Genomic DNA, 25,312 nt, shown 5'->3' on the forward strand with positions numbered 1-25,312 from the left:
GAAATTGGGCTCTTCAAGGTTTGATTCAGTATAAAATACATACTTTTTCATGGTGTGGTGACCCACATAAAGTATTGGTAGGGTGTTACTGTCTTGATTTAAGCCCTTTTTGTTAATTCCTAAAGGACTGCATAAATTACTGTCTGACATGAGAAAAGAGGCCTTATTCTAAAGGAAAACACAGTCTGTTGCAGAGTCCAGGCACTGGCCACACATCAGCAATTAACTGACAACGCTTTCTATTTTCAACAGTCCATGAACAAGTTCAGTATTTCAGTAGTTCCTGATGTAGACTAATGCCCTGCAGGGCATTTTAAAGCTTTGATTCCCACAAATATTTGTGCATATAACTTAACTTTCATGTGGTCCCTTTGAATTCAGGGCTAGTGCTCATTTAGAGACAATAACTTCAGCAGAAGTAAGATTGCAGGAATGTAATGGCTGTACATAGCATCATGGTTATTGCTAGGAAAAAAAAATTGAAATGATTTCTTCATTTCAGACACTTCATGTAAATTGCTCCAGATCACTGAGTAAAAAAGGGACCAAATGATCCATACTTGCATGGTTAAAAACCAAATGTTTACAGCTTGAATTGGCCCGTATTGTATTTTTGTTTATATTCCTTTTTCATCCTGTTTAGAATACGCAGGCTTACGTAGCTCTTTAATAATAAAAACAAAGTCAAAACAAAGTCAGAACTAGTTTCAGTCTCTAATCTCACTGGTATTTACTGAGGGAACAATGAACACGTCCAAAAGGGTCTGGCTGTTAAGAGACCGATCCCTAAGCATGTGTGGCTGAAGCAGGGTGGTTAAAGAACACAACTGGAAACCAACCGTGGATCTCTCTGTCTGGGTTTAAATCCTACCAACTATGGCGTGGTCGCAATCCCAGGAACTGAAAGTCTCCTGCAGCATTTCCAGGATTATCTGTTTTAGTAGGGTTAGAACTGCCTTTTTTTTGGGGGTTGGGGGGGTTGCAGCAACGGAAGCAATTAAGGTGCAGAAGCAAACAAGAGTGGTACATGAATAACCTGGGAAAAGTTAAAATCTGGAGGTGCAAGCTTTGAGTGAGGACTATTCATCATCACCTTTGCTTCCTCTGGTGAATTTTTATATATTTATTAAGCCCCAACCATATGATTATGTGATGTATGGGCAAAAATAAAATACTGTCTTCCCAGTGGAGCTTCAAAGCTAAACATTTTCCTTCGTTCCTGTTTTGTTCTAATTGGTTCGCTTGTGCTGAGTTCTTAGAGCTCTCACATATTTTATGGGTGACTCTTTTCCAAAGCTGTAAGAAAGCAGATGTAAGGCCTGCGAGGGCTGAAGTCTTAGCACACTGTTACACCAGCTGTGTTACTGTTATCTGCGTGTGAGGATTAAATTGTCGTCTTATGTTCAGTGCTGGCAAAAGCTGAGTGTGTGACAGAGATGGTGACAGTGGATTTAACGTCTGAGTGGCAGTTACTTTGAATATCACTCGTACCACACATATCAGGCAAGTCGGCATATTAGTGGTTGTGATTGGAATCGGTCTGAGCAGTCAGCTGCCATTACGTTACTGTTCTTTCTGCATCTTGCATGCTGTCACACAGCATGCCTTATTGCAGCACTCCCTCCTACAAAACAATATTCCTTCCAAAAGTGGGTTTTAGTTAATTCATTCCATGTGGCAGTGTCGATCTGTCTCCCCTTCTTGCTGAAGGACACAATTCCATCTTTATAGACCATCTTTCACAGGTGACACCTGGTCCGTATGTGAATCGGACTGTTCCCAAGTGGAGACCGCATTCGGCTGATTGCAGAGTTCTTTCAGAAGAGCTCTGACAAGGACTTGGGAGATCACCTCCAAGCCAGGGCAGCACCCTAAGACATGCTTTGGCTCTTTGCAGCTGCAGTTCACAAATCAGCCTATTAACTGAAACCACCATCCATATCAGTTCTAAGTTAATATGTCAGCCTGTAAATCACAGCAGCTGAGGAGCCAGCACACATTTGCTTCTGCTGTCTCTCCTCCATGGTGGCCATTTCTGGCAGAGAGGCAGAGTGGACAGCTGGAGGTGGTAGCTTCTAAAACTACTCTAGCATGCGTTGCCAGGGCTTGTCATCTGTGCACAGTGAGACCTCCAGCAAAAGTTCTTGTGTGGCTTTACAATTTTAGTCATTGTTAGGGTGGCAAAATCCAGAAAAATTATAGTGGCACAGCACAGCTTACCGAAGGAACCTCATTTAGGTTCCTGCACTAGCGGGGAGTACAAAGGCTTCTCCTTTCTCTATTTGATTGGTGTGAACAGCTTCGCTGTTTCTAAAACCAGTTTGTGGTAAGGAGTCGTAAGCTGCTGATAGTAATTCCCACACGTTGGGGTCCTAAAGGACAGAAAATTACCCTTCATTTTTGTGAACTTTTCTCGCATTCATTTTTAAAGACCACACAGCTCAGACGCTTTCAGAAGGCCACTGGATGTTACATGCACCTATGTATGGTTCAAGCCCGAGATCTGGAAAGAGGATTTATTCCATTCTGCCTGCAGAATTTGCCATCACTCTCCCATCTTTTAGAGAGATGATTTATACGCAGATAGACCAGGGCAGAGTGGCATCAGTGTGGTTGACTTCCTTGCCACGCCCCAAAGACAGAACAGCAGTTTCTACTGGAGTATGACTGGGCACTTGAGGTCTAAACCGCATTGTGCCGAAATCTGGGTAAGTTTTATTTTTAAATGAAGGTGCTCATTTTTGCAGACTCTCTTTCCCTTGCCAGAATGAAGCTGATTATTGGTTGCAATTATTTCTGTTCTATCTGTGTGATATACACCATGGCAGGTAGCAGGAAATACTCATCTGCATATGTTCTATGACTCAAACACTAGAGGACATCAGTCTGCAGATCCTGCGGTAAAGAAATCAAATGGATTATGTAGTGGGCACGCTGATGACTGAGAAGGATGCTGTGAGATTACTTATAATAATGTCTCTACTGTCTCCTTCCCATGGGTGTGGTCACTGGGTTTGGGATATTTTTGTTAATATTATCTGATTCAGCTGAATCTCTGTTCAGTCTTTTTCTTTTGACTGGAGAGGTAAATGCTGTTCCTTAAGCATCCCTCTAAACCTTTGCTGGCAGCTACTGAGTGGCGTTATTTATAGCCCAGGCAAGACTGAATGGCTTATAATAATGGTGACTCAAGCCTGTAAATCTTTATAATTATAGCCGGAACTATTGGTGCCATGTTGTGTTGTGTTGCTTACACAAAAGTGCTGAGAATCTTTAATGGTTACTCATTAGCTTTCTTGTCTTTCCTCTACTGCCCAACTTCACTGCAATGAACACTTAAACCTTTTGTATACAAAACTGTGCAAAATTAGTTTCCCCTCAGTTCCTTCATGTTAACGCTTTGGAGGGTTCTTACTGAGGCAAACCACTTCATGCTGCTGGCGTTTGAGGTGCCCCACTGACTGAAGCTGCAGGGGTGGAGAGCCAGGAGCCACGGCGCTGCTCAGCTCAGCCCTGGGGCTTTCTGGGGGCCTTACGGCTAAGGCCTTTCCAGTACTGCTTGATGTGCACCTGCTTAGTGGTGGATTGATCCAGTGAGGTGGTATATTTGGTATTTCCATGAAGGTATATGGCCAGTGATGGCTGGTTTGAACTAACATTGAGGGTACTCAGTGCTTTACAGGAAAGGGGTAAGCCTGTTGGTGATCTGAAATACCATTGCAATGAAGTCATCCAAATCCTCCCTGTCTTGCAGGTTTGTGTCACTAAATGGGCTACCAGCTGCATAACTCTAATAAATCTCACGAGTGTGCTAACTTTGTGGCAGTTATCTCAGCAGAAGCAGCTTACCAAATTTGAATGCTGAGGGGAGAAAAAAATCATTCTTCTGGTTTTCTGGTATTTTTGTTCTTCATTCGCACTGCATTTGTACCAACGAGGCATTCTCTCTAGAGACAATTTGGGGCAGTTGACCAAGGGGTGTCTGTGTTTGGATAGACAGAGTCATGGTGACATTTGGCTGAGTCCTGAAAGTTCAAGTTGTCAAAATAGGAAGGAGCTTACTACCTACAGATTTTAACAGAAAGACTGAAATGCTTTCAAGGACCAGAGATCCAAAGGTAGAATTTCAGCATGGCTTATGTGGGAATGGGCTTTGACCAGACTTTCAGCTCTTGGATGAATTTCACCTGATAGCACAGAAGGCAATGGAGTCAAGGGGTAGGAAAGAAAAGCTCTGGCTGAGGACAGTCTTTCTGGTCCTAGAAAGCAGATTCCTAGCACACAGCAACTTTGTTGTATACAAGAAGCACCAGCATAGCAGTAGGTGCACAATAGATTGTCATAGAGGCTATTATTCTCTACAATAAGGAAAGGGGGTTTTGCCCATTCTAGCTGTTCCCCCTCCAGCCTGGTAGCTGGTGGCCCTCTGCACAGGCTCAGTTTGGCAATGGCATGCGTATACACCTGGCTGTTAAAAACATGGCCTTAGAACAGTTTTGGCTTAGGGGGCTGGGGGGTGGTCACCTTCTGTAGCAAAGGAGGCAGGCTGTGCCTGGTAATGGGAGTAGGATTCCCTGGTGTCTTCAGAAATGTGAGAAGCCACCTAGGCAGCCAGTAAGGATGTATTGCTCATACATCCTCAGGATTAAGTGACTTAAGTAGATTTTTGGTGCTTAATGAAATTTTCTTCTGACTCTAATCTGCAGAAACTGTGGGGAGATTTTGTCTTCCTCTGTAGCAAGAAGGAATTCTCCTACTCCTGTCTTCTTGCAGCTTGTGGGTTTTGGTCTCCAGTACGACAGAGACTAGTAGGACTTCTCAGCATAGCATTGCCCAAGAGGTGCAAGATAAAAGGGTATAAAATACTGAGTGGATTGAACAGTGACTGCGTATCATTGTCATAATGCAAGAACAAAGGAACACCAAATTACATTGTCTGGTGGCAGGCTCTGAGCAAACAAGTCCTTTTTCATACAGCGTGTATTTAGATGAAGAACTCACTGCCATGGGATGCTGTCAATACCAGCATGAGGGGAAGAAAACCCTGTGGAGGGCTATTAAACACAAAGATGCTCAGAGTCCTGTGCTCTCTACTGTACTCTTGCACAGACATTCATTACGGGCCGCTGTCAGAGACAGCTCACTGGGTCAGACGGTGGTCTGAGTTGATGCCATCTTTCTGTGGTTGTCGTGTCTTAAGTTGGGAGGTAGAGGTAGGGGAGAGGATCTCTGGCTTGTACTAAGGCTACTTGGCCTAAGTAGGAGGTCTAGAAAATGAGCAAACCACAATGCATGGAACACATCTTTTATTCAATAAGCAAGCAAGCACAGAAGTATAATGTGTAGTGCTTAATATTCATACAGTACTAAAAATATAAAAATAGAAATAAAATTTCACTGCAAGCATTTTCACTCACAAATATACAAGGAAAAGTGCTGTCAAGCCACATCATGCTACACCACTTGCCAGTTGCTGAACTGACAGTTAGTATCCCAACAGAACTGAAACACTAAAAATCTGCTAGTCCTTCCTTACGGCTCTTTGTGAGCCTGAATATTTGACTAGCAAAAATGGGCCTCCTGCAGCCGAGAACCTAAAAAGCATAGATGTTATTATCTAACAGAACAATAAAATAATTCGGGAAGGTTTTATAGTGATAGTAGCCTGCTTCAGGCTGTTTGTGTACCTGTCGAGGAGAATTAAAAAAAAAATACAGAAATAAACTTGAATCCTGATTATAATCCAGACCAGTCATGGCTAACAATTACTGTATTCTGCATGAATATTTGTGCAATACTCCCACCTGGTGGCATATTTTTAAATTCTCTTCTTTCAGCGCTGCCGTTTCCTCTGCCTGCTTACACTGGCATGTATATTCTTCCACTTAGGTCTGGTGGAGTCCAGTTGCACAAACTATAAACAGTGCTGAGTGCCCTTAACTTTCAGTGGAACTAGAGGGCATTCAGCACCTTATCTTCTCTTACTGTATCTAATGGGTGAAATTCACATCTACACAGGAAAGTGATTTCGGTCAGAGACTGATTCCTTGAGAAAGACCCTGCACCAGATGCCTTGCTTTTAAGCCCCATTTTGAAGGGCTGAATTAGAGTTGGGGGCTTAAGAAGCTTCTGTTTGCTGACCTTTGGAATGGAGCTGAGCTTCATCCAGCAGGAAGACAGCTGTGTGCTGTCATCCATGAAAGCATGGGTGGGTTTTGGGATTAGAGTGACAATCACAGCTAGATTTCATAACAAGGCCTGTCTTGCAGGGTATACCAGTGCACAGAACCTACTCAAATTATACAGGTAAGGGTGTGCAGAACCTAATGTGAACCCCACTTTGATCAGTTACTATTTTGGAATGGGATTTATTTATACTTGATATACCTGGTATAAAAATAAATGTGACAATTAACCCCTGAGATCATTCTAGCATACAGTTTTGGCCTGTTACTTGTTTCCCTCTGAAATAATTTATTTGGTTTACGGACGTTTATTCAGGTTCTAGTGAAAAGCTTTTTATAAAACACATTAAATAATCAATGTGGGGCTGAAAAGGTGTACATTCTAGTTGCATATATGATACATACCTTATACGTATATAATACATTCCATAACAGCCGGATATTCTAGTATTGTCTAGGAAGTTCTTGCATGTGGACAAAGGATTAAAATACTAGAAGATAAACAGCTGTTTAGGATCAAATCTGATATGGTTTACTTAGATTGTTTTTCTTTCTTTAAATCTTGTTACACATAATAGCTACAGTAGTTTGTCCAGCAGGTAATAAATGGATGCATAAAGCACTTCTAGCTATATTTGGATATCATATGCATGCATTTTTTATAAATAAAAATCAAATGTGAGGTCACATTTTCCCATCTTCTGTTTATAAACTAAATCAAATTTCTCATTCATTGAAACAGTGAAGATGTCTTTCCATAGCCCAACTCGTCCTGAAACACAGAGAAGGAACACGAGTCAGAGAACAGACATAACAGGACACCAGATATCTACAGTCTAATTGTGCAGGGCACCAGGTATCATCTGTGAGATGCTAATCAGTCTTAGCTTTCATTGAAAGCTCAATGAGACCTAAGGCTGTTCATTGTCTTACCCAATTCCCCTGCTACTACCCTTGCAGAGCCTTAAAGTACCATACACCTTGTCACCTGCACCAGGCGAGTATCATACAGCAAGAATTCAGATTTTTGAGATTTTGCTCTAGCCTTAATCAGAAATGAATACAGATTTTGGTTTGGGTATTCATTTAAAAGTGGATTTCTGGTTTCAGTGCAAACTATGTCTATTTAATAATTCCTACAGCTAACAACAATACATTTCAAAATTATTGCCTTCAGCATACACTAGTTAGAGAACTATCCAAAAGGTACACGGAATGCGGAGTATTAAACTGATTATTGAATTCTGATTATTGCAATGTAATATTATTATTAATGTCTATTATTTTATGTTTAAAGATAAGTTCAACAGATGAATTTATGTTTCTCAATATGGAGAGAATTATTTGTTAAATGTAAGTGCCTAGATTATATCTATAGAAGAGAACAAGTGCCATGCACCCAGTTTGTGCTATTTAAATTTTAATTTTGTACATGAGGAACAGGAAGCTTTTGGTGGATGCAATATGGACACTGAACACTTTTTCCTTGTAGAGAGTATTCTTCTACTCTACTGAACCCAACTAGTAACATAACCTGATGACACTGTGGAACCCACCAGTCAAAGGCTGCGGCCCCCTTAACCACTGTTTCACTGCAGTTCAAAATTTAACTCAAAGTCAGCCAGGGTTACTTGTTGGTGAATAAGCCCCATGGAGTAACCACACTGAGAGGACCAATTCTCTTCTCATTTATATTTGATATAAATAAAGACAAAATCCAGGCTAGTTCAACCGGAATAAATGAAAGCAGAATTGGGACTGTGCTACTAGAAAGCTTAATCATAAGAGCAAGAACAAAACTACATGCAGGGAGCTTAATTATGCATTTGATGCATAAGAAGAATACCCATTTAATTTAATTACCATTGCTTTTATGCAGCAACTCTATTATTGAGTCCAAAGACAAAACTGTCTGAAACATCTTCAAATTACATATTAACATGATGGTGTAGTATGTGTGGCAAGGGCTGTTTTATGAAATCAGGATTTTCCTGTAACTCCTGAAGGTATGACACTGTTTGGTTTGTTTTCAGGATCCAAAGATGAAAAGAACCTGAAACTGACTGAAAATGCATAATTTACTGTTTTCACCAAATTTCTCCTGTATCAAAAAAACCATTAAGAAAACACTTGCAGTCATAAACTTCTGATACTGATTTCAATTTTGCTCTGGCAACTATAATTGCATAAAGTACAGCATGAAACATAAAAGCCTGTACTTCCCTTTCAATAACGATAATAAAACATTTTCTTCCACTGCTTGGGAAAGGTAAGCCTTTTATTTCTGAATCTCCCTAACAACATGTATGGACAAATGACAAGTTTTATACAGGACATACGCAGTAGATTATTTGTAACTTTTTTTTTACCATATGAATTGATAGCTTGTCAAAAAGTCACCCACCTGGTTTATGATTTGTATCATGCAACTGTGTAAATTATGATGTGATAAGAGTCAAATGTAAGTAACATATCTAATCATTGTTCTGCTTTCACAGCAGCTCAGGGTTATCTTCAGAGTAAAGATCAATGTGCTAAAAGAAAAAAAATGAAGAACTAAAATAAAGCAAAATAATAAAGTAAATGTAACTAATGACAAATTAAAAATATTTGAAACAAGTTACAATAAGCTGTCACGTTATTGCCACCATTCTTTGTCACAGAAACGAACAGAGAAGGAACAAAGCACTGTTAATGAAGCTGCATTCTGAAGTAACAAAATATTGTAAAAGCCAGAGACAGCAAACAAAAGAAATTCAAAATAAGGGTATTTTTAATAAAAAGCACACAGTGAACAAATGACAAAATATTACATTAACTGCTGTAGCTCCCTTCCTTCTCCATTACAAAATGAAGGCTTCTTTTTGAAAAGATTTGTAGACGGTGTAAATAAGAGGCTCTGACCCTTGACTGGGGGTTTGCAGGCCTCACTACAGAACAAGGAACACTACCACCACGTACAGACGGTGCGTGCAGCAGAAGTGGGCATCACCCTTTTTATCTGGCTGGAGATAACTGGCCAGCAGAGAGAGCAGTTGACCTTTCTGCCTGTGGAACGTCTCAGCAGCAGCTCTGTTCTCTTTCTCTTGTGTTACAACCTCACCTTTCTTTCACAACTGCCTCTCTGGCTTTCACTGGACAGGGAGGGGGGATTTGGGCTGTGCGTAGCACGTAGCAGTGCCACTGCTCCACAGATCTCCAGATCATGGAGGTTACGAACAAACCTAGGGTTTTCTGTTACTTCATGCAAGTCAACAGAGGAGAACATGGCTCTGTTTTTTGTAAAAGCTTGCACTGACATAGAACACTTTAATCAAGGCCCTCAGGATGTCTTACCAGACTCATTATTTTGTGATCTTGTCTTCATAGCAGAGAAGTGGGTTGGTAATCAGTTAGGCAACATGCCGTAAAATCCTACTGCAAATCCGTCTGTTGTTTTCACACAAGATACAAGTTGTATTACATGCTGAATTTTCAGTTTGAAGTAGTAAGGGGAAGGTAGGATGGGAGTTGAAAGCAACATAACCAAGAGCAGGAAAACACACCATTCAGCGAAGACTGTAGCAGAAACTATAGGGAATATATTAGGTCTTTCAGTGAAACTACAAACTCCTTTGTCTTCACCAGAATTTTACCTCAAGCCAGCAAATGAGATATTTATTTCAAGAAGTCATCTTTTACCATAAAGTAAGTGAACTGGGGCAAAAAGAGGTGCCATATCACAGTTCTGACAGAGAACTGCCCACAGGAATCTGGTTTCCAGGTCCTACTGTAGTACCTGGAGTGTATAACCCCTACATAATGTACTAAGAGCATTTCCTTACCAGGTGTGCAAAATCACAGATAAAAGCAAGGAGGTGTAAGCAATGGCTTTTTTCCAAGTACAACATTCTAAAATGTTTGTGCCAACATACAAACAGGACAAGTTGTCCTCGGTCAGTTACTCTGACGATAGTGAGCTGAGTAATGGAAAACTGGCATAAGGCTCTGCCAAGAAAGATGCCAAGGTAGTACAGAATGCCAGTGAACCTGCTTTCATGGGAAAGCAAACTTGCTCTCAAACAAACCTGACTGAGTGTTGGTGAGATTACAGTTTGATTAAAGGTGAATGCAAAGACACAATAGATTTTTGTAGGGCATGTCATTTTAGTGTTTTTTAATAGGCCTATATAATGTCAACAAAATGCATGATAAATGAATAAACAACTGGCTACCTCAAAATTAGTCGTCAAGAAGGACTAGTGATATTTGGTATTTTTATCAGAGATTTGAAAATAATTGGAAAAATTACAGCTGATAAAATTTGCAGGTAACAAGAAGGTTGGCTGAGAGAGATAGTAGGGAAACGGCTCCTATACAGAAACCTAAGGACAAAATATTCAGGTCAAGCTCCCTGAGTAAGGGACAAGAATCTGCAAATTAGTTCCTCTGAAAAGACACTGTGGTCATGATAAATGACACATATTTCACGTATGATGCTGTAGCAAAAGAATGCTAACGTGGCCATGAATGGACAAACAGGGGAGACGGGGAGAGAAAGGTCCAGTTAAAACTGGATTAAATCAGTGGATAAAGTGATTTCATGTCTGGATAAGGCATTTGTAAGGCTGACGTTGGAATTCTCCATCTTGATCCTATGCCCTCATTTTTAAAAAGAGCTGCTAAGTGCTGTAAAGCAGCCTACAGAAAATAATTTGAGGGAGACTTACTGAGGTCACTTTTATGCTTATCAGAAGGAAGACTGAGAAAGGACTTGATTTCTTGACATTATCAAAGGACAGCTGTATCAGCAGTTTAAAGAGCACTTCAGGTTTCTAGAGAAAGACTTCACCAGAACAAACATCTAGAAGCTAAACACATTTTAAACAGCTGAGGCAGACAATGAAAAGAAAAAGCTCATAAGGAAAACTACAGCTCCTTGTCATTTGATGCCTTCAAATTAGAATTATCTGCTATTCTAGAAAGTCCAATATACTTAAAGACAGGGGCTTAGGCCAGGATAAACTGTATGAAATTGTGTGGGCTTTGACATGCCAAAGGTCAGAGGAGCAGTGCAGTCTTCTCAGCATGAATAGCTCAATCTGTTGAAGTAAGCCAAAGACTCTCTAACAGAGTGGTTTGCATGGTGTTGAGTATTGTTGATACTGTTGATCTTGGATGTTTCCATCCTTTTTAGTCACTTCTACCTAACTTTATTTCAAAACAAACCAACCCCAAAATTCCACCAACAGTCAAGTTTCCTCCCATCATTTACAGAGCAGTATTTTGCCAACATCTTAACACATCCTGGAGGTTACTAAGTGGTCAGTTGCTTCTTACAACTTCCACAATAAGAGTTTTACTGTGGGTTTTAAACATACCCCTGCCAACGGGAAGTGCTTCTGCATTACAGCACTGATCAATGAGTTGATGGCAGTGTTCCACCATGGATTCCAACTGTGCTTTGTCATAAGAAACTCCCAAGAACCTCACCAGTTGCTCAACCATTGTTGCTAGGTCCTGTAAGAGAGTATTTAAAAATAGTTTATTTTACAATACTTTAAATGACCTTTTAAATGAGTTTAAATATTTCAAAATAAGTTATATCCTGATGAGTGTGAAAAATACAAATGTAGACGTTGTAGAAACACCACTGTCTTAAAATTTTGCCACCTTCCAATTTGCTGAAAATAAACACATTCCAAGTAATGAGGGTAAGACAGGTCAGCAGAAAACACGGTCACGTAAGCTCGCCTCTTCAATATTAAAAAGGGGAACTGCAAAGCAGTTGTGATGTTTCCCACTTCAGACAACACCACACCCTTAACTGATCACTTTCGAATACGAGTGTATTTTAGAGGAATTAAAAGTTACTTTGATTTTGATCTCGGTAAAATAAATTACTACAAATATTAGAACAGCACTTCCTTCATCATTAGCTTTTGGGACTGCATTCATGTAGATGGAAAGGATCTAGCGACATGGACTCTGAGAATAAGCCGTCATTAATTTATATATCTCCAGAACTCCAGGGTTCCTCAGTAAGAGTAAGACTTCTGGAGTTGCAAGGACAAAATAGCAGTGTTTATCAGGAAGCAGAAAGATGCTGTGAGGCCACCAGCTTTCAGCAGCATCCATCAGTGAGCACAGCTAGGAATATATCATTATTCAAAACCATGGGTTTGAAATAATTTCTACTAAACTTTTAAAATTACTCTGATTGTATTACATCATCTTGTAGCATCCCACTCCAGCAGAAGGTTCAGTAAAGCTGAAATTATAATTTAATCAGCTTTATTGAGTTCTACCCTGATTTTGCCTTTTTGTAGGTTTAGAGATAGGAGCTGGGTTTTTCCTGTGTTTGCATTACTTTTCCAGTCAAATAAACATTTTGAAGTATTTGCATTAATTCTCAAAAATATATTATTGCAATAGGAAGTGGAAATAAATGTTCTACGTAGCATTTCCACTCAATTTCTGATTAAAAATAAAGTGGGTTTATTAGCCAGTGTACTGTAAGGACACAATAATTATTCTCACCTTATGCTACATGATCATCCCTAATTGTTTTCAACATTGTTTCACAGAAGACAGTAAGAACAACCAAATAATCAGAATAAATGCCAAATATATAGGACAAAACACTGATGATATACTTTTTTTTCATTGATACAGCACACACAGCAAGACATTTCTTTTAAATGAATGCCCACGGCTGAGTGTAGCAAGCACTGCACAGTTACGCATCTCTGCCTTCTCTGTGAGTAGTTCAGCGCCTAGGGATGCAGGCAGATTCCTGAGCAAATTACTAGGTTTATGAAAGCACTTAAAGTCCATAGAAGCTACTGAATGCCAGTGCTTTAAAAATGGTATCAGACATTAGGGAGCTCAAATATGGACATAAGCAGCAAATTTTGTAGCTTATGTATTTTAAACACTACGATGCTAAACGTAATTAAAATACCTTTTTGCTACATCTAACCTACCTTATGCATATCTTCATACTTGAGAAAAAGTACATTGGCATCCATGTGATGTTCCCAAAACTCTTGCACATGTTCAAACCACGAACCATATCCTACTACAAAGACATTATGATTGGCATGAGGAAAATGAACACTTTTGTTATTAAGCCCTTTTCAAAAAGGGAAAAAAAGGAGAAAAATAAATTAATTGGAGTAGTTCATAGCCCCAGGAGAACAGTGTCTGGTTTTGACCCATTGCCATGCACAGCAAGGAACTTTATTAAAAAGAGTTTTTCTATCAGTTTGGAATAAGAACAACTAACTTACCATAAAGATAAAACGCCACCATATTTCATGATGGACCTCTTGGAGCTCAGTATTAATAAAGCCTGACTATTGAATGGAAATTGAGCCAAAATAAAAACTACAGAGATAGCTTTGCAGAAGGCAAATTTCCAGTGGCTCCAACCTGTGTGAATTACTGCAATTAACATATCACACTGCAGCTTCCTTCACTTAGAAGCTAGATGGCAAGTCCCATGGAGCATCCTCTATTACGGACAAAGAATTGCTAACAATTATTAGCAATTAACATTGTCCTTTCTTAAAGTATTGAGGAAACAGACCTGTAAAAATGCTTCATGGTCATTCCCAAAAACATAGGATGTACTGACAGAATATTCTATTTATCATTACATCTTTTGTCCCCCTGCTAAAATCTAAGACCTATTCTCTTCTATTGTTATTTTCTGAACACTTCCACACAACTTCTGTAGATATGCCAGAACACAGTTTTGGTTATACTGTTATCAATTATCTCAATTACACAATAAATCCAGACTACAACCAGATGCCCATGAGATGCTGAGAGCTCCCAAAAGCTTAGAGTGATGTGATGGGGCACTTCCCATATATCACAAGATGTGCAGGCCCACCGTGGGAGGTTGTCAATGATGAAAAGCTCATGCCTCCCTACCTCCTGCAGGCCACCAGCAGCTTGTCTTCAGTTCCCCAGATCTGCTCTGTGGGGTTTAGGACTTCAAGAGAAGCTGAGGTGCCATGCTGGGAGGGCCTGTGCTCCCAACACTGCTGAGGCAGTGCTTACTGGAAGTCTTAACCCTCCCCCCAAAACTTTTGTCCTTTGTTTTTCACTTCTCTGATAAAAGTCCACATTTGCACTGATTTCAGTCAATTTATGTGTGTCTAGCAGAGGTTCAGACACTGGTATTTATTATCTAGAGAATGTCTTTTGCTGCCAGTATTACCAGAAAGACAACCCAAAGAGAAATGCATTCTGCTATTTCTTTGTTACCAATGGTAAGTTCCCCCAAAGTACTTCAGATAATCAAGGGAGGAGTTAAGCAAATATGGTGAGCAGTTTTCCACATTCTTTCCCAATATTTTTTTGGTCAATTTTATCTTTTCAGCAAAGCAGCTATAGAAAAATATGAAATTTTTTAGTTTTAGATTTTGAAGCCACCTTTTCCCTTTGAACAAGATTTGTTTAATTTTGGTAACTGGAATATTTTCAATGGACAAAGAGGTCAGTTTCATAGGAAAATTTTAATCAGTGTCTCATTTTCAATTTTTATAAAGGTATTGGAAGAAATCCATTTTTGTTATTCCCATTCCATACACCCCTAAAGAAATTCATGCATGAAACTAACACATCAGACAAGCAAAAAGTGTTCCTAGCTGCTCTTAATGGTACAGGGCAAGAATCCATTAAGATTACGTTAGCAGAGTTTACCTATGCTTTGTGTAAGAAACTCCCTTAAGCTTTAGAGGATAATGCCAAAGAACTAGCACATTCAAGACTAAACCCTATCCAACTGCATGCTTTCAAACAATATAGCTAACATGCACTGAATTTGTTTCAAGATGGTCAGGTATAAGGAGGGGTAAAAAGAGCAGGATTCTGTCATTTGGGCTCAGTGCTTCTCCCTCTAGCAGTACTTTGACTTCTTATGAAGGTTTTTTTGCTGCTGCATTGCTTTCATGAGATGCAAACATTTAGCTAAATGCTAAACTTACCATATTACAAAACACTCCATTTGCACAATTATGGACACAGAACATGCTGTGATGTTTTACTGACTCTGGGAGGTTGTGATAAATCACTAGCTGCTACAAGATAAAGATATAAGTAACTCTTGGGATACTTAGATGAAAAAGTACACAGAACCTTCTTCCTATCTTTAAAGACCTTCTAATGTGTCTTTCATATGTCTCCAGTCTAGAATTTCCTGGTCACGGGCTACAGAAAAAGATCCCATTCTCAGCGAATGTAAAAGAAAAAGCTGAAGGTGGGCTGGAATGGAAGAAGAGCATTTACCCTCCCTGCACAAACTTGCAGGAGAAAGTAGCAAAGTTTTTAAGGCCTGTTAAATAACCTCCATTGGTAGGCTTTTACTTCTTTCTTTCCTTTAGTATTATACAGCTCCTTCAGCATCAGCTCCTCCAAATTCCAGGCTGAAGGAAAGTTTGCTGCACTGGATCTGCAGGAGATCCTGTTCTCAGAGCACAAGGTACCGGTGAATTCTTAGTGTCACATTAAGGTATCATAGAGAAGATTTTGTAGAGAAATAGGCAGTAAAAAATTTTTCTCTTCCAAGCTAGAGAGTGTGTCAACCCATTGGCAAAAAGCCCAGTAGCAGCCAGTTATGTGAGAACATAGGGCTTGTCCTCCCTAGAAGTTTACTGAGCTAGTGCAATGGAGCTACTTAAGGCAGCGCAGCCTGAGTGGGAACACAGTGGGGGGGTGTGTCATGAATCAGCCCTCGCTCAAAGGAGCTACCCGGCGAGCAGCTGATGAGTTGTTGTAAAGCAGGTTGTTATATTCTCATTAGAGAGGTGTATTTTTCAGACAGTAGCAGCCTGCAACTGCCTACTTACAGGGGCTAACTTCAACTTACTGATGTACTCCAGATCAGCCTCAGTCAAACTAGAGATTACTTGTGTTAACTGGTATCTTGCAAGGGACAAACCTTGAGATTTTGGATGAAATAAAAATAATAAAGGAATTACCAGGAAAAAAACCTTGAGGAACAGAGACTCCTGAGAAGTAGCTAACAATGACATACAACTGAAATCAAATGATGCTGGGAGTATTCACCACTTTTCACAGAGTACCTGGTACCTTGCAAACGGAATTTTAGAAGAGTAAACCAGAGTTTTGCCTGAGCTAAATGGAACACTGCTGAGCCCACAGGATCAAATATTGTAAGGCAATTATTTACAACACATAGCCATAGTTTGCATAGACAAATCTAAGTCCACGCAGCACTATCTGTTGGAACCTCCTTGCTGTATATGCAAAACAAATGCACCTTTATCCAGTTCATTTCTGTACTTGCAGAAGGAATGCAGAGATGAAAATAAATGTGTAACAGCGTGTGCAGAGAGAACAGCTCCTTACACTTGTCATTCATAAACCTTCTGCAGAACTCCTGAAATGTTCCTCTGTAGCTCATGGTCCTTAGGGAGCGGTGAAACTGGTAATAAGACACCACCAGGTCTTTGGGGTTGCGAGCCATGTATATTACCTATGACAAGGGACGGGGGGGGAAAAAAACATCTTATTGAAAGCTTTTTCCCCACCCCATTTCCCAAAGCACACGATTTTATTTAATTTTTACCTTTGAATTGCCATTATGGAGGTCCGAAGGCAAAAACCGATATGGTAGGTGGCTTTTTATGAGGCGAGGAGATGTCAGTTCCTAAAATAGAGCAGATAGAAACACTTCTTATTGCGCATTAGTTTTTAGCACATCCTGAGCTGTCCTGGTGTCATACTTGAAGCCCTTTACTATACTGAGTCACATTCACAAATTCACTTCTTAAATTAATAGGGGTCTGGGTCTAGAAATTAGGTCAGGGAGTTACATCTATTTAAATATCAAAAGGCTGGATAATGTGTTGGGGTTTTTTGTTGGTTTTTTTCTCCCCTTTTGTTTTCAAAGTACTTCCATTTGTAGGACCTTCTCGGGAAGACAGTGTAATAGTTGAAGATTCTTCGTATCAAACTAACTTTGTTTCCAGTAAAATTCCTTGAAAAATGTTAGAAGCTCTGAAAACCCTACCCCTAACTTCTCCACTTCAAAATTTTACTCTTGCAATTTATTTTATCCTCAGAATTAGGCGCAGATGATCGAAAGGTTTGTCTGAGTGTGTTAACATCTTTCAAACAGAGTATTTTTCTATAATATGAAACAAAATTGTCTTGTGACACAAATCATCTTCCAGTAGTTAAAAACTGCATAAATCCATATTGGATCAAGTTGCTAGCACATAGTATAGGTAAGAATATGTAATCTCAAACTAAACCTCCCACTATTGCCACTGGTTATTTGAATCAAGGTAGCACTGAGGTGTCATTGGACTAGACGTCACACAGATGAAAAAGAAGAGCAACCTCTGACCTCTAAATAATCTCAGCCTAAAGTAGGCTGATGCTGCAGTTCTCATTGACCAGAAGCAGCTTAAATCTATCTGTGCCAGCCTTAGCTAGCTCAATTCTACAAGCACTGTAACTGTTATAGGATGAACCCCAGTATTTTGCCTAATCGTTCCAAAATATGCCTGTATCAGAAGTAGTTACAGCAATGACAAAACCACACTTAACATGCCATGCCACTAGTCTGAGTGATTCTTAATAGTGTGAAAGTCATTTCATGCAGAATATTCCAAACTCCTCAAACTACACCTACAGAGTCTATAGATCCACAGATCCTGGGTCTCTAAGGATTTAGATATGCAAATTCAGAGCAGCAGGTCTACAGATCTATAGATCCCTCTATCTGTAGTTCCTCTTTTGCAAATTCAGGGAAGGGATCAAAGCAAATTTGCCTCATTTGGGCAACTTCTGTTTACATAAGCAAGGGAGGCCTGGAACTTTTATTCAGAAAACCCACTGCCAAAATATTTAGGACATGGAGAAACATCTAAAGCATGAAATAGAGTATAATAAAGCTTAATAAAAGCAATTTTAAAATAACCTAATAATACTCTGAATCATTCCAACAAACTGAGCAAGTCCAGTGATGAAAAGGACAAGGACACAGGATGAAATGAAGTGATAAATATGGAACAGAGGAAAAAGATATCCAAATGCTGAAAGACTTTCTTTGCAATAAATTGTACCTTGATGATGTCCAGACCAGGCTGGGGGTACTCTAGGACTGGAAGTTGTTCATCTATATTCATTAGTCCAATCTCATCTGGATCAGCTCCCTGACTCACTAGATATACCACTTCCTGTAGCAAGCCTGTGCCTGCATAAACCAAACAATGAAAGAGAACAGATTGTATTACAGTTCTTATCCAAACAGAAGCATATGAAGGGAGACCTAGACATAGAAATAATGATAACTTCTGTCCTTAACAGTCTGCTGTGAACTAAGTCTGTAATTACTGTTTTAACATACTATGTCTGCTCCCTTAGTATTATTTTAAACACATGAATATCTCCTTTCATGTAAAAGACCTGAGTTTTTTCTTCAGTAATAACTTAAATACATTTCTGTCTCCCAATCATTTTACCTGTGAATTGGAAAGCATTTTAAAGAAGTTTTTCCACTGTGAATGTTAGCTAGGCAAATACTACTATTTCCATTTTAGAAATGAAAAAATGAGGCAGACAGAGATCATGCAAGTTCACAAAAACGCATTAGCAGCCATACTGGGAGACTGCCAGTGTCCTCTATTCTAAATTGCAGGCAATCCTACTGTTATGCAATGATTTGAGAGTCTATTTATACCTCCACATTATGGACTGGATAAACCACTGAATGCATCAATGCATAGTAAGTTAGTCATACACTTTAGAGGCCCCAGTTACGTATCTCTTTCCAGTCCGAGGACACTTAGAAAACACCAGTAGATATTATAGCCTTAATGACTGTGCTTTGGAAAATTAATAGGTATTCCAAATAGAAGTTTGAACAGGGAAACGATTTCAAATTACTTTACCTTCAGGCAGGTAGGAAACCCTCAGAACAGGTAAACAAAGGTTCAGAGGTATTTGACAGAGGCTTATAAAGAGAAAGGCACAGGCTTTTGGTGAGATGGAAGAACTGAATGAGGAGAGATCAAAGTGAGCTAGCAGGGAAGGGACCCCACAGTTTAGATGACAAGTCACATGGGCGTGAGAGATCCTGGATACTGCAACAGATTGACCAATTATTTAAGAGTTGTGAGCGGTAAGGAAAATGAGACCAGGATTTATTCTCTCTCGTGTTGCCTAAAGGAACAAGTAATTATTCCAGAACTCTTTACGAAGCCCAAGCCCACCTCAACGTCCCATGTCCTTGGAAAGGTGAGCTGCAAACTCCAAGATCATGCCTTTTGTTCCCATTTTAACTTGAAAATAACTTGTAAGTTGCAAGTAACTTATAACAGTCACCAGTTAATTCATGTTAACTAGCATGACTGTACACACTAACAGACACGTTTTGTACAAATTCTGTATGTTGTTCCAACACTAAGAAAACCAGCGTATCATTATTCAGATTTTTTTTTAATCTGAGCTAGAAAGAGTTAAAAAAAGCTGATGTACTTTAGAGGCTGGTTAGCATGAACACAGTCTGGATAGGACATGAAAGACCACACGTCTCCAAGAATTGCTTTGGAGAGTAAGTACTTTAAGATTCCTCTGTTTCCTGACTGATTGGTCGGTAAATTAGAATGGCTTGGAAAAAAAGAAACTTTTACATTATCATCACCCACAGAGACAGCTGTCACAGACTTAATACACACTTGCCCTTAAAGCTGTTCACTCTGCATTTTTAAGTCTAAGCATATATTTTATACATTAAAATTAACATACATACGGTACTTCAGTATCAGTCCTTGTGACTCTGAATGAACACAACCCTTGTTTCTCATTAAATATTTATTCTGACAGGAGACACCCTGGTTCTCCATAATTTATTTCTGTATTTCCAATTCTGCCTGCAAAGAAAAACGCCATTACAGCAACCTTGTTCCATAAAAGGAGAAGGAATAACTGCACGGGGATAAAAAACGCCACCAGGATTTTCTAATTTTTCATTACTCAGCTGGTCTCTAGGCAAAAAAAAATCCATCTCCATCGTGCCTCTGAATTCAGAAGGACCACGGAGTTGAGGCAGAACTATGCTGAAACTTCAGGAGAGCAGCATGTTCCCTACCAGCTCTCCCTGAAGTCCACCAGGTAAGTAAGAGGTGAGGGCCAGGGAGCATAGCCCCCATGGCATTACCTAGTTCTGCTCAGACCCGTGGCCACGTGCTAGACTTGGCTTGATTGCTAGCAGATCCATGGAGCACTGCAGAGATAGGAGATGACATATTAATGTAGGAGGCATGGGGAAGGAGGGTTCTGATTGAGAAGGAAGTGGGCCTTTGGAAGCTCAGAAGTCTTCGTCTACGTGTGCTTCCATTGAAAACAGTGATTCATTGTAAGTAATGCTGGCCACATGGCAGGTAGTCAAGGCAGAAAATTAACAATCTCCAAGTATAGGTTCTTTAAAACAGTGCTTTAAATCTGTGAACCTCAGTGCTAATTATTAGCATGCACATACACAAATTACTGTCGTTATGTAGTGCTGCACATATTCCAGCATCCTATTCCAATTCACACAGCAAACAGTATTTCTGCAATATCTCTTCCACGAAGGGGAGAATTGCAAGCTGACAGTTTAGACATCCAGCTTCTGGCCATCCAGGAGGTTAGAATTTCTCCTCCCTACACCTGCAGTAGGACCACTGATCCTCAATTCCCCACCCATGATCTCTGTGCTAGTTTTCACCTTTATCACCCACTATATTAGCCTGATTTCCTTCCACATTAGCACTCAGGTTACTCTGCTTAGGATTTTCAGGGTCTTAATGCAAATGAAAACTAGAGATTTACCTTTTAAGGGAAATGTGATTTTTTAACTTGTCACCCTTAATCAATTATCCCACACACGCATTCCCAAGAGCCCCATATAAAAAATTATCATCAACCTGATCTCCTGTTTTAAAAAAAAGTCTAAAAGACCACATGCTTATTTGTTTAAAAAGAAAAAAAATAGCTAAAAGCCTGTATATATAGTTATATATATATATATAACCTCCTCAAATCTCTATTAGGATTAAAACCAACTCAAATTAAATTACAGATATCAGCAGAGCTGAATGTTCTTTTGGTTAGAAATGACAGCTTAACCTAGCAACAGACAAATGGCAGCCCAAATTCCAGACCTAGCTGCTAGGGCAAGATTTTCTACCCCCTGGGAACACCAGCTGGCTGGAATGCCAAACAAACTGGGGTACTATTCCTACACATGTGATAAGAGGCCCAGGCCTAGACTGGGGCTAGCAGAATTTATTACGTTTGCCACTGTGGGAGGTGAATGTGAGTCTTCTGCTGTAGCCCCTCATTCCCCACCTGCATATAAAGCAGACAGAAATTGGCCATTTGAACCAACTAACTTAAACTGCTGTCTCTGGAGATGTGTGAGAACCACCATTTTACGGGTGAAAGCTAGAGTAAATTGCGGAAACAGATTTTTCAAAGGAGATTATGGGAATAGCCTCTGATAATCCTAGTCTATCACAAAACTTGGCCAGATCTAAATGCCACAGAAATTTTCTCAGTAAAAGGGACAATGATGATACTTGTTGGAGAGAAGAAAAAGATGAAGGAAGCTAAAGGAAAAAAAAGGTGCAGAACTTAACCTTTTTACACCCTAGATTTCTGGCCTGGCTGCCAACAATGATTTATTGTCACTTGAGGGTTACTCACTTGAAGTGAAATTGAAGGATTAGGTCACTAAGTGGAAAAGCTAGCGTGTATGCATATGAAGCCAAGGGTTTTCTTGGAGACAATCAGTGGATCTTGTGTATCTCTAGTATTTTCCATCATTTTCTCCTTGTGTTGCTGAATGCACACACATGTATGTGCATGCCTCAACTTGGGATGGCACAGAAAGAGTAAACAGTCTCTGACAAACAAGATTAATCTGTCAGCCTTTGGGCGTGAGGCACCAGATGCAACATTCTTAAGTACCCAACAATTCTACCCTTCCCTTTTCCAGCTGGGGCAGATCCGCATTTCATCCTGAAGGAAGACTGCTGGCCCTGCTACCTCCAAAGTCATATTACCAAAACAGATGTGGAATTCATTTACATTTATACAATTCCAACTAAAATGGAGCCAGTCAGCATCTGAGGAACTTCAGTGCACTGTACCTGAGAAATGCTCTTCCCTGACAAGCTCTTCTGTTATGTCAATACACCACCTCAGGAGAAAACAGAGTGTTCCAGTTTTATCACACAATATCTGGAAAGAGATGGTGGGAAACAGCATTGATAAGCTACTGCCAGAATTTGCAGGTTTTTAGGACAGCCTTTTACATTATCTGTGAACCCACATTTCTACTCTGCATAAGAGCATGTACAAAAGCAGCCCAAGCCACAGCAGTTTGAAAGTGTGCTACTTGGGCTGCACTGTCCTTTTCCATAATGTCTAACAATGCACAGAAATCAGGACTCATTAAAAATCCTATCACCCCTAGAGCAGCCCCCATGGTGAATGGGAACCCTTCATTTGTACCCGTTTTTCATGGCCAATGCCTCAGCAACAATAGCAGAAGTCAGTTCCTGGCCATACTGCTTCTGCTTATCAGTAACGGCTGCAGCAGCAACCAGACAGCTTAGCAAGATAGCCAAAACTCTGAAACTCCACAGCTACTCCTTTCTGTTTCTATGCATTAGATGCCTTTTGACATCAAATTTAGTCTATGTAGGAGGGAGAAATATTCTTTAGTGCAGCTGTTCTCTGGCTCCTCTCACTACTTTCTGGCCACTGGCACACTCCCATGCAGCCACTGAACCTCACAGATTTGTTCAAAGTGAAGTGGCAGATACGAAAACGTAAAATTTCCTGTGAAATTTTGCTTCCCCACATGGGTTCTAGTGTAGCTTATTTCAACTTTCTCCCCTCCATATCAGCTAACGTGGGAAAAACCTGCAGCTCAAGGATGCAAAGGTCTTTGATATACTCCTTTTATTCACCCCTTGTTTGGAAACCACATGGAAAAATAAAATAAAGAAATACCAATGTTAGTATTAACAGTCTTCTAGCACTCCCAATTAGTTCCACTTCGTTTGATCTACCAATGCTTGATCAAGTTTCATCTAATACAACGCAACGGACCCATTATGACTCCTAATTTTTTTATAGTATCAGTAGATTTAAGTGCTCATTAAAAATGAGGGCTGCTAAAGCTGTCAGATTGTCCTAGCAAGTGCTGTAAAGCAATTCTCCACATAGTTTGTCTAATTGCCTGCAAGCTCATTCTCCTTTCACCAATTTCAATGTATATCTGCAGGTAAGTAAGACAGATTCATCTTCACCCCACAATAGTGGAGGGAAAATTAGATCTTTCCATTAGAAGGAAAGAATTTCCAAACCATAAAAATGTCTCCTCTTGAGGTCTGTATGTTCTAGTTCTCCTACATCTTGGAATTCCAACTGACGTAAGTATAGGGATTTTCATTATCAATTAGGGTTTTAATAATAAAAATAATGTATACACCTTGATATCATATTTTCCAATTCTTCTGTTCCTAGATGAGACTCAGGATTCAGAATAAAGGCTGAAATTGTGATGTTATATTGCCAGTAATTTTGGCTGCCCAATTAAAAATATGTATTTGAGGGCCTGATTTTCAGAAAGGACTGAATACTCATACTCTTAGAGATTAAACATTAATGCCCCTTTTACATGGCCTAAATGCCCCTAAGTTCAATAGTGATCAGCCAAGGGAGTCTGTGGAACATGAGGGAACTGAATCCAGATCTTCTGAAACTGATGGCAACAGCTTAAATAAGATAAGATTTAAAACAAGTGTTAACTGCATGATTTCCAGTAACATTCAGTAAGCAGAGTCTTGTCTTTTTAGGCCTATTCATCAGTTTATTTTCCTCTTGCAGCTACTGGCTTTTAAAACATAGGCTGAATTCTGCTTGTCTTTCTCTAGACTTACATCAGAGAACACAGAAATGGGTCCATTAGGTCTGACCTGTGTTTTGAATGTGTTTCACCAGAGGCTATAAACAGCAAACTATGTAAACCATATTCTATTTAGGACTAAAATGTACTTTCTGCTTGGTAAAAACCTGTTACTGAAGTGTTTATACACACGTATTATCTATACAATTATTGCTCCTATGTATAATACAGTATCCTAAAGCACTGCTTTAATAAACTGGTTACAAAACAGTGTTATTTTCAGCTAATGCATTAGTACTATTTTTAAAAAAATGGCCTGAGTCCCAATTCTCCCTTACATTAGCACACTAGCTACTCAATAGAGGACAGGATGAAAAGCACAGAATCAACCACAGTGCATCTAAGACCAGGCACCAACCGTTGAGGCATCTCCACTTCCATAGAGCAAGGCAGGCGATGCAGTATGTTTCACACCTAACACCAACAGAAGCAGCTCAGAGAAAAAGGCCTGCTGACACTTTTGAGCATGCTGGAGCAACACTAGTAAGTAAAACACACCAGGGCCTGTTCTCTGGGAGGACATGTGGGACAGCTAAACCCACATCCAGAGAGATTAATTTCCTAAAGCAAGGCAGCTTCATCCACAGCTTCCTGGGAACAGTCCCTGGTTCCAGCTATCTCCCACACCATGCTGGGGGACACACTGTCCAGGGGAGAGCAAAACTGTCAGGGAACTGCTAGCAAGAAAATAGCATGGATGACAGCTTGTTGGAGCTTCTGCCACAGTTACATTTACTAGTGTAGCCATGGTGAAGCAGACAACTGGATTGTCTATGTTGCCTACTTTAGACTTTATAAAACCAGAAGAAAAATAGCTCAAGAGTCACATACTCCCTAACCATTGCATCTAACACATGGCTACCCCAATCTGTCCCAGCAGGCAGGGGTCCACAAGGCAAAGGCCTCTTGTTGAAGACAGCTGGGGCAAAGAGTGTTTCTCTTCTATCCCTCTTAATAAGCCACAACATCCTCACATGCACTGCTACAAGGACTGGGTAAGTAGTATACTAACAGGTGTAAGAACTGAGTCAAGGCCACAGATCACTCAAAATCTAGGGAATAAAAACAACAAGACACCAGTTTGTCTTTATTTGCCTTCTGATTGATGAGTCATGATTCATGTCTTCATGCTTGTCTCCACATC

At 39.9% G+C, this 25,312-nt stretch overlaps 1 protein-coding gene across 1 annotated transcript in view; it reads right to left on the minus strand.

Moving 5' to 3' along the window:
• Positions 1–6,823: 6,823 nt before the first annotated feature.
• SULT4A1 (sulfotransferase family 4A member 1) overlaps positions 6,824–25,312 on the minus strand; it is a 29,572-nt gene continuing 11,083 nt past the window's right edge. The window contains exons 2-7 of the mRNA XM_059817095.1: positions 18,272–18,402; positions 16,768–16,848; positions 16,548–16,674; positions 13,151–13,245; positions 11,546–11,684; positions 6,824–6,957 (exon numbers count right to left, since the gene is read on the minus strand). Coding sequence (XP_059673078.1) covers positions 6,845–6,957; positions 11,546–11,684; positions 13,151–13,245; positions 16,548–16,674; positions 16,768–16,848; positions 18,272–18,402 — 686 coding nt within the window. The 3' untranslated portion in view covers positions 6,824–6,844. The remainder of the gene's footprint in view (positions 6,958–11,545; positions 11,685–13,150; positions 13,246–16,547; positions 16,675–16,767; positions 16,849–18,271; positions 18,403–25,312) is intronic.

Source organism: Gavia stellata, chromosome 4, assembly GCF_030936135.1.
Source record: "Gavia stellata isolate bGavSte3 chromosome 4, bGavSte3.hap2, whole genome shotgun sequence".
Taxonomy (NCBI): Eukaryota; Metazoa; Chordata; class Aves; order Gaviiformes; family Gaviidae; genus Gavia; species Gavia stellata.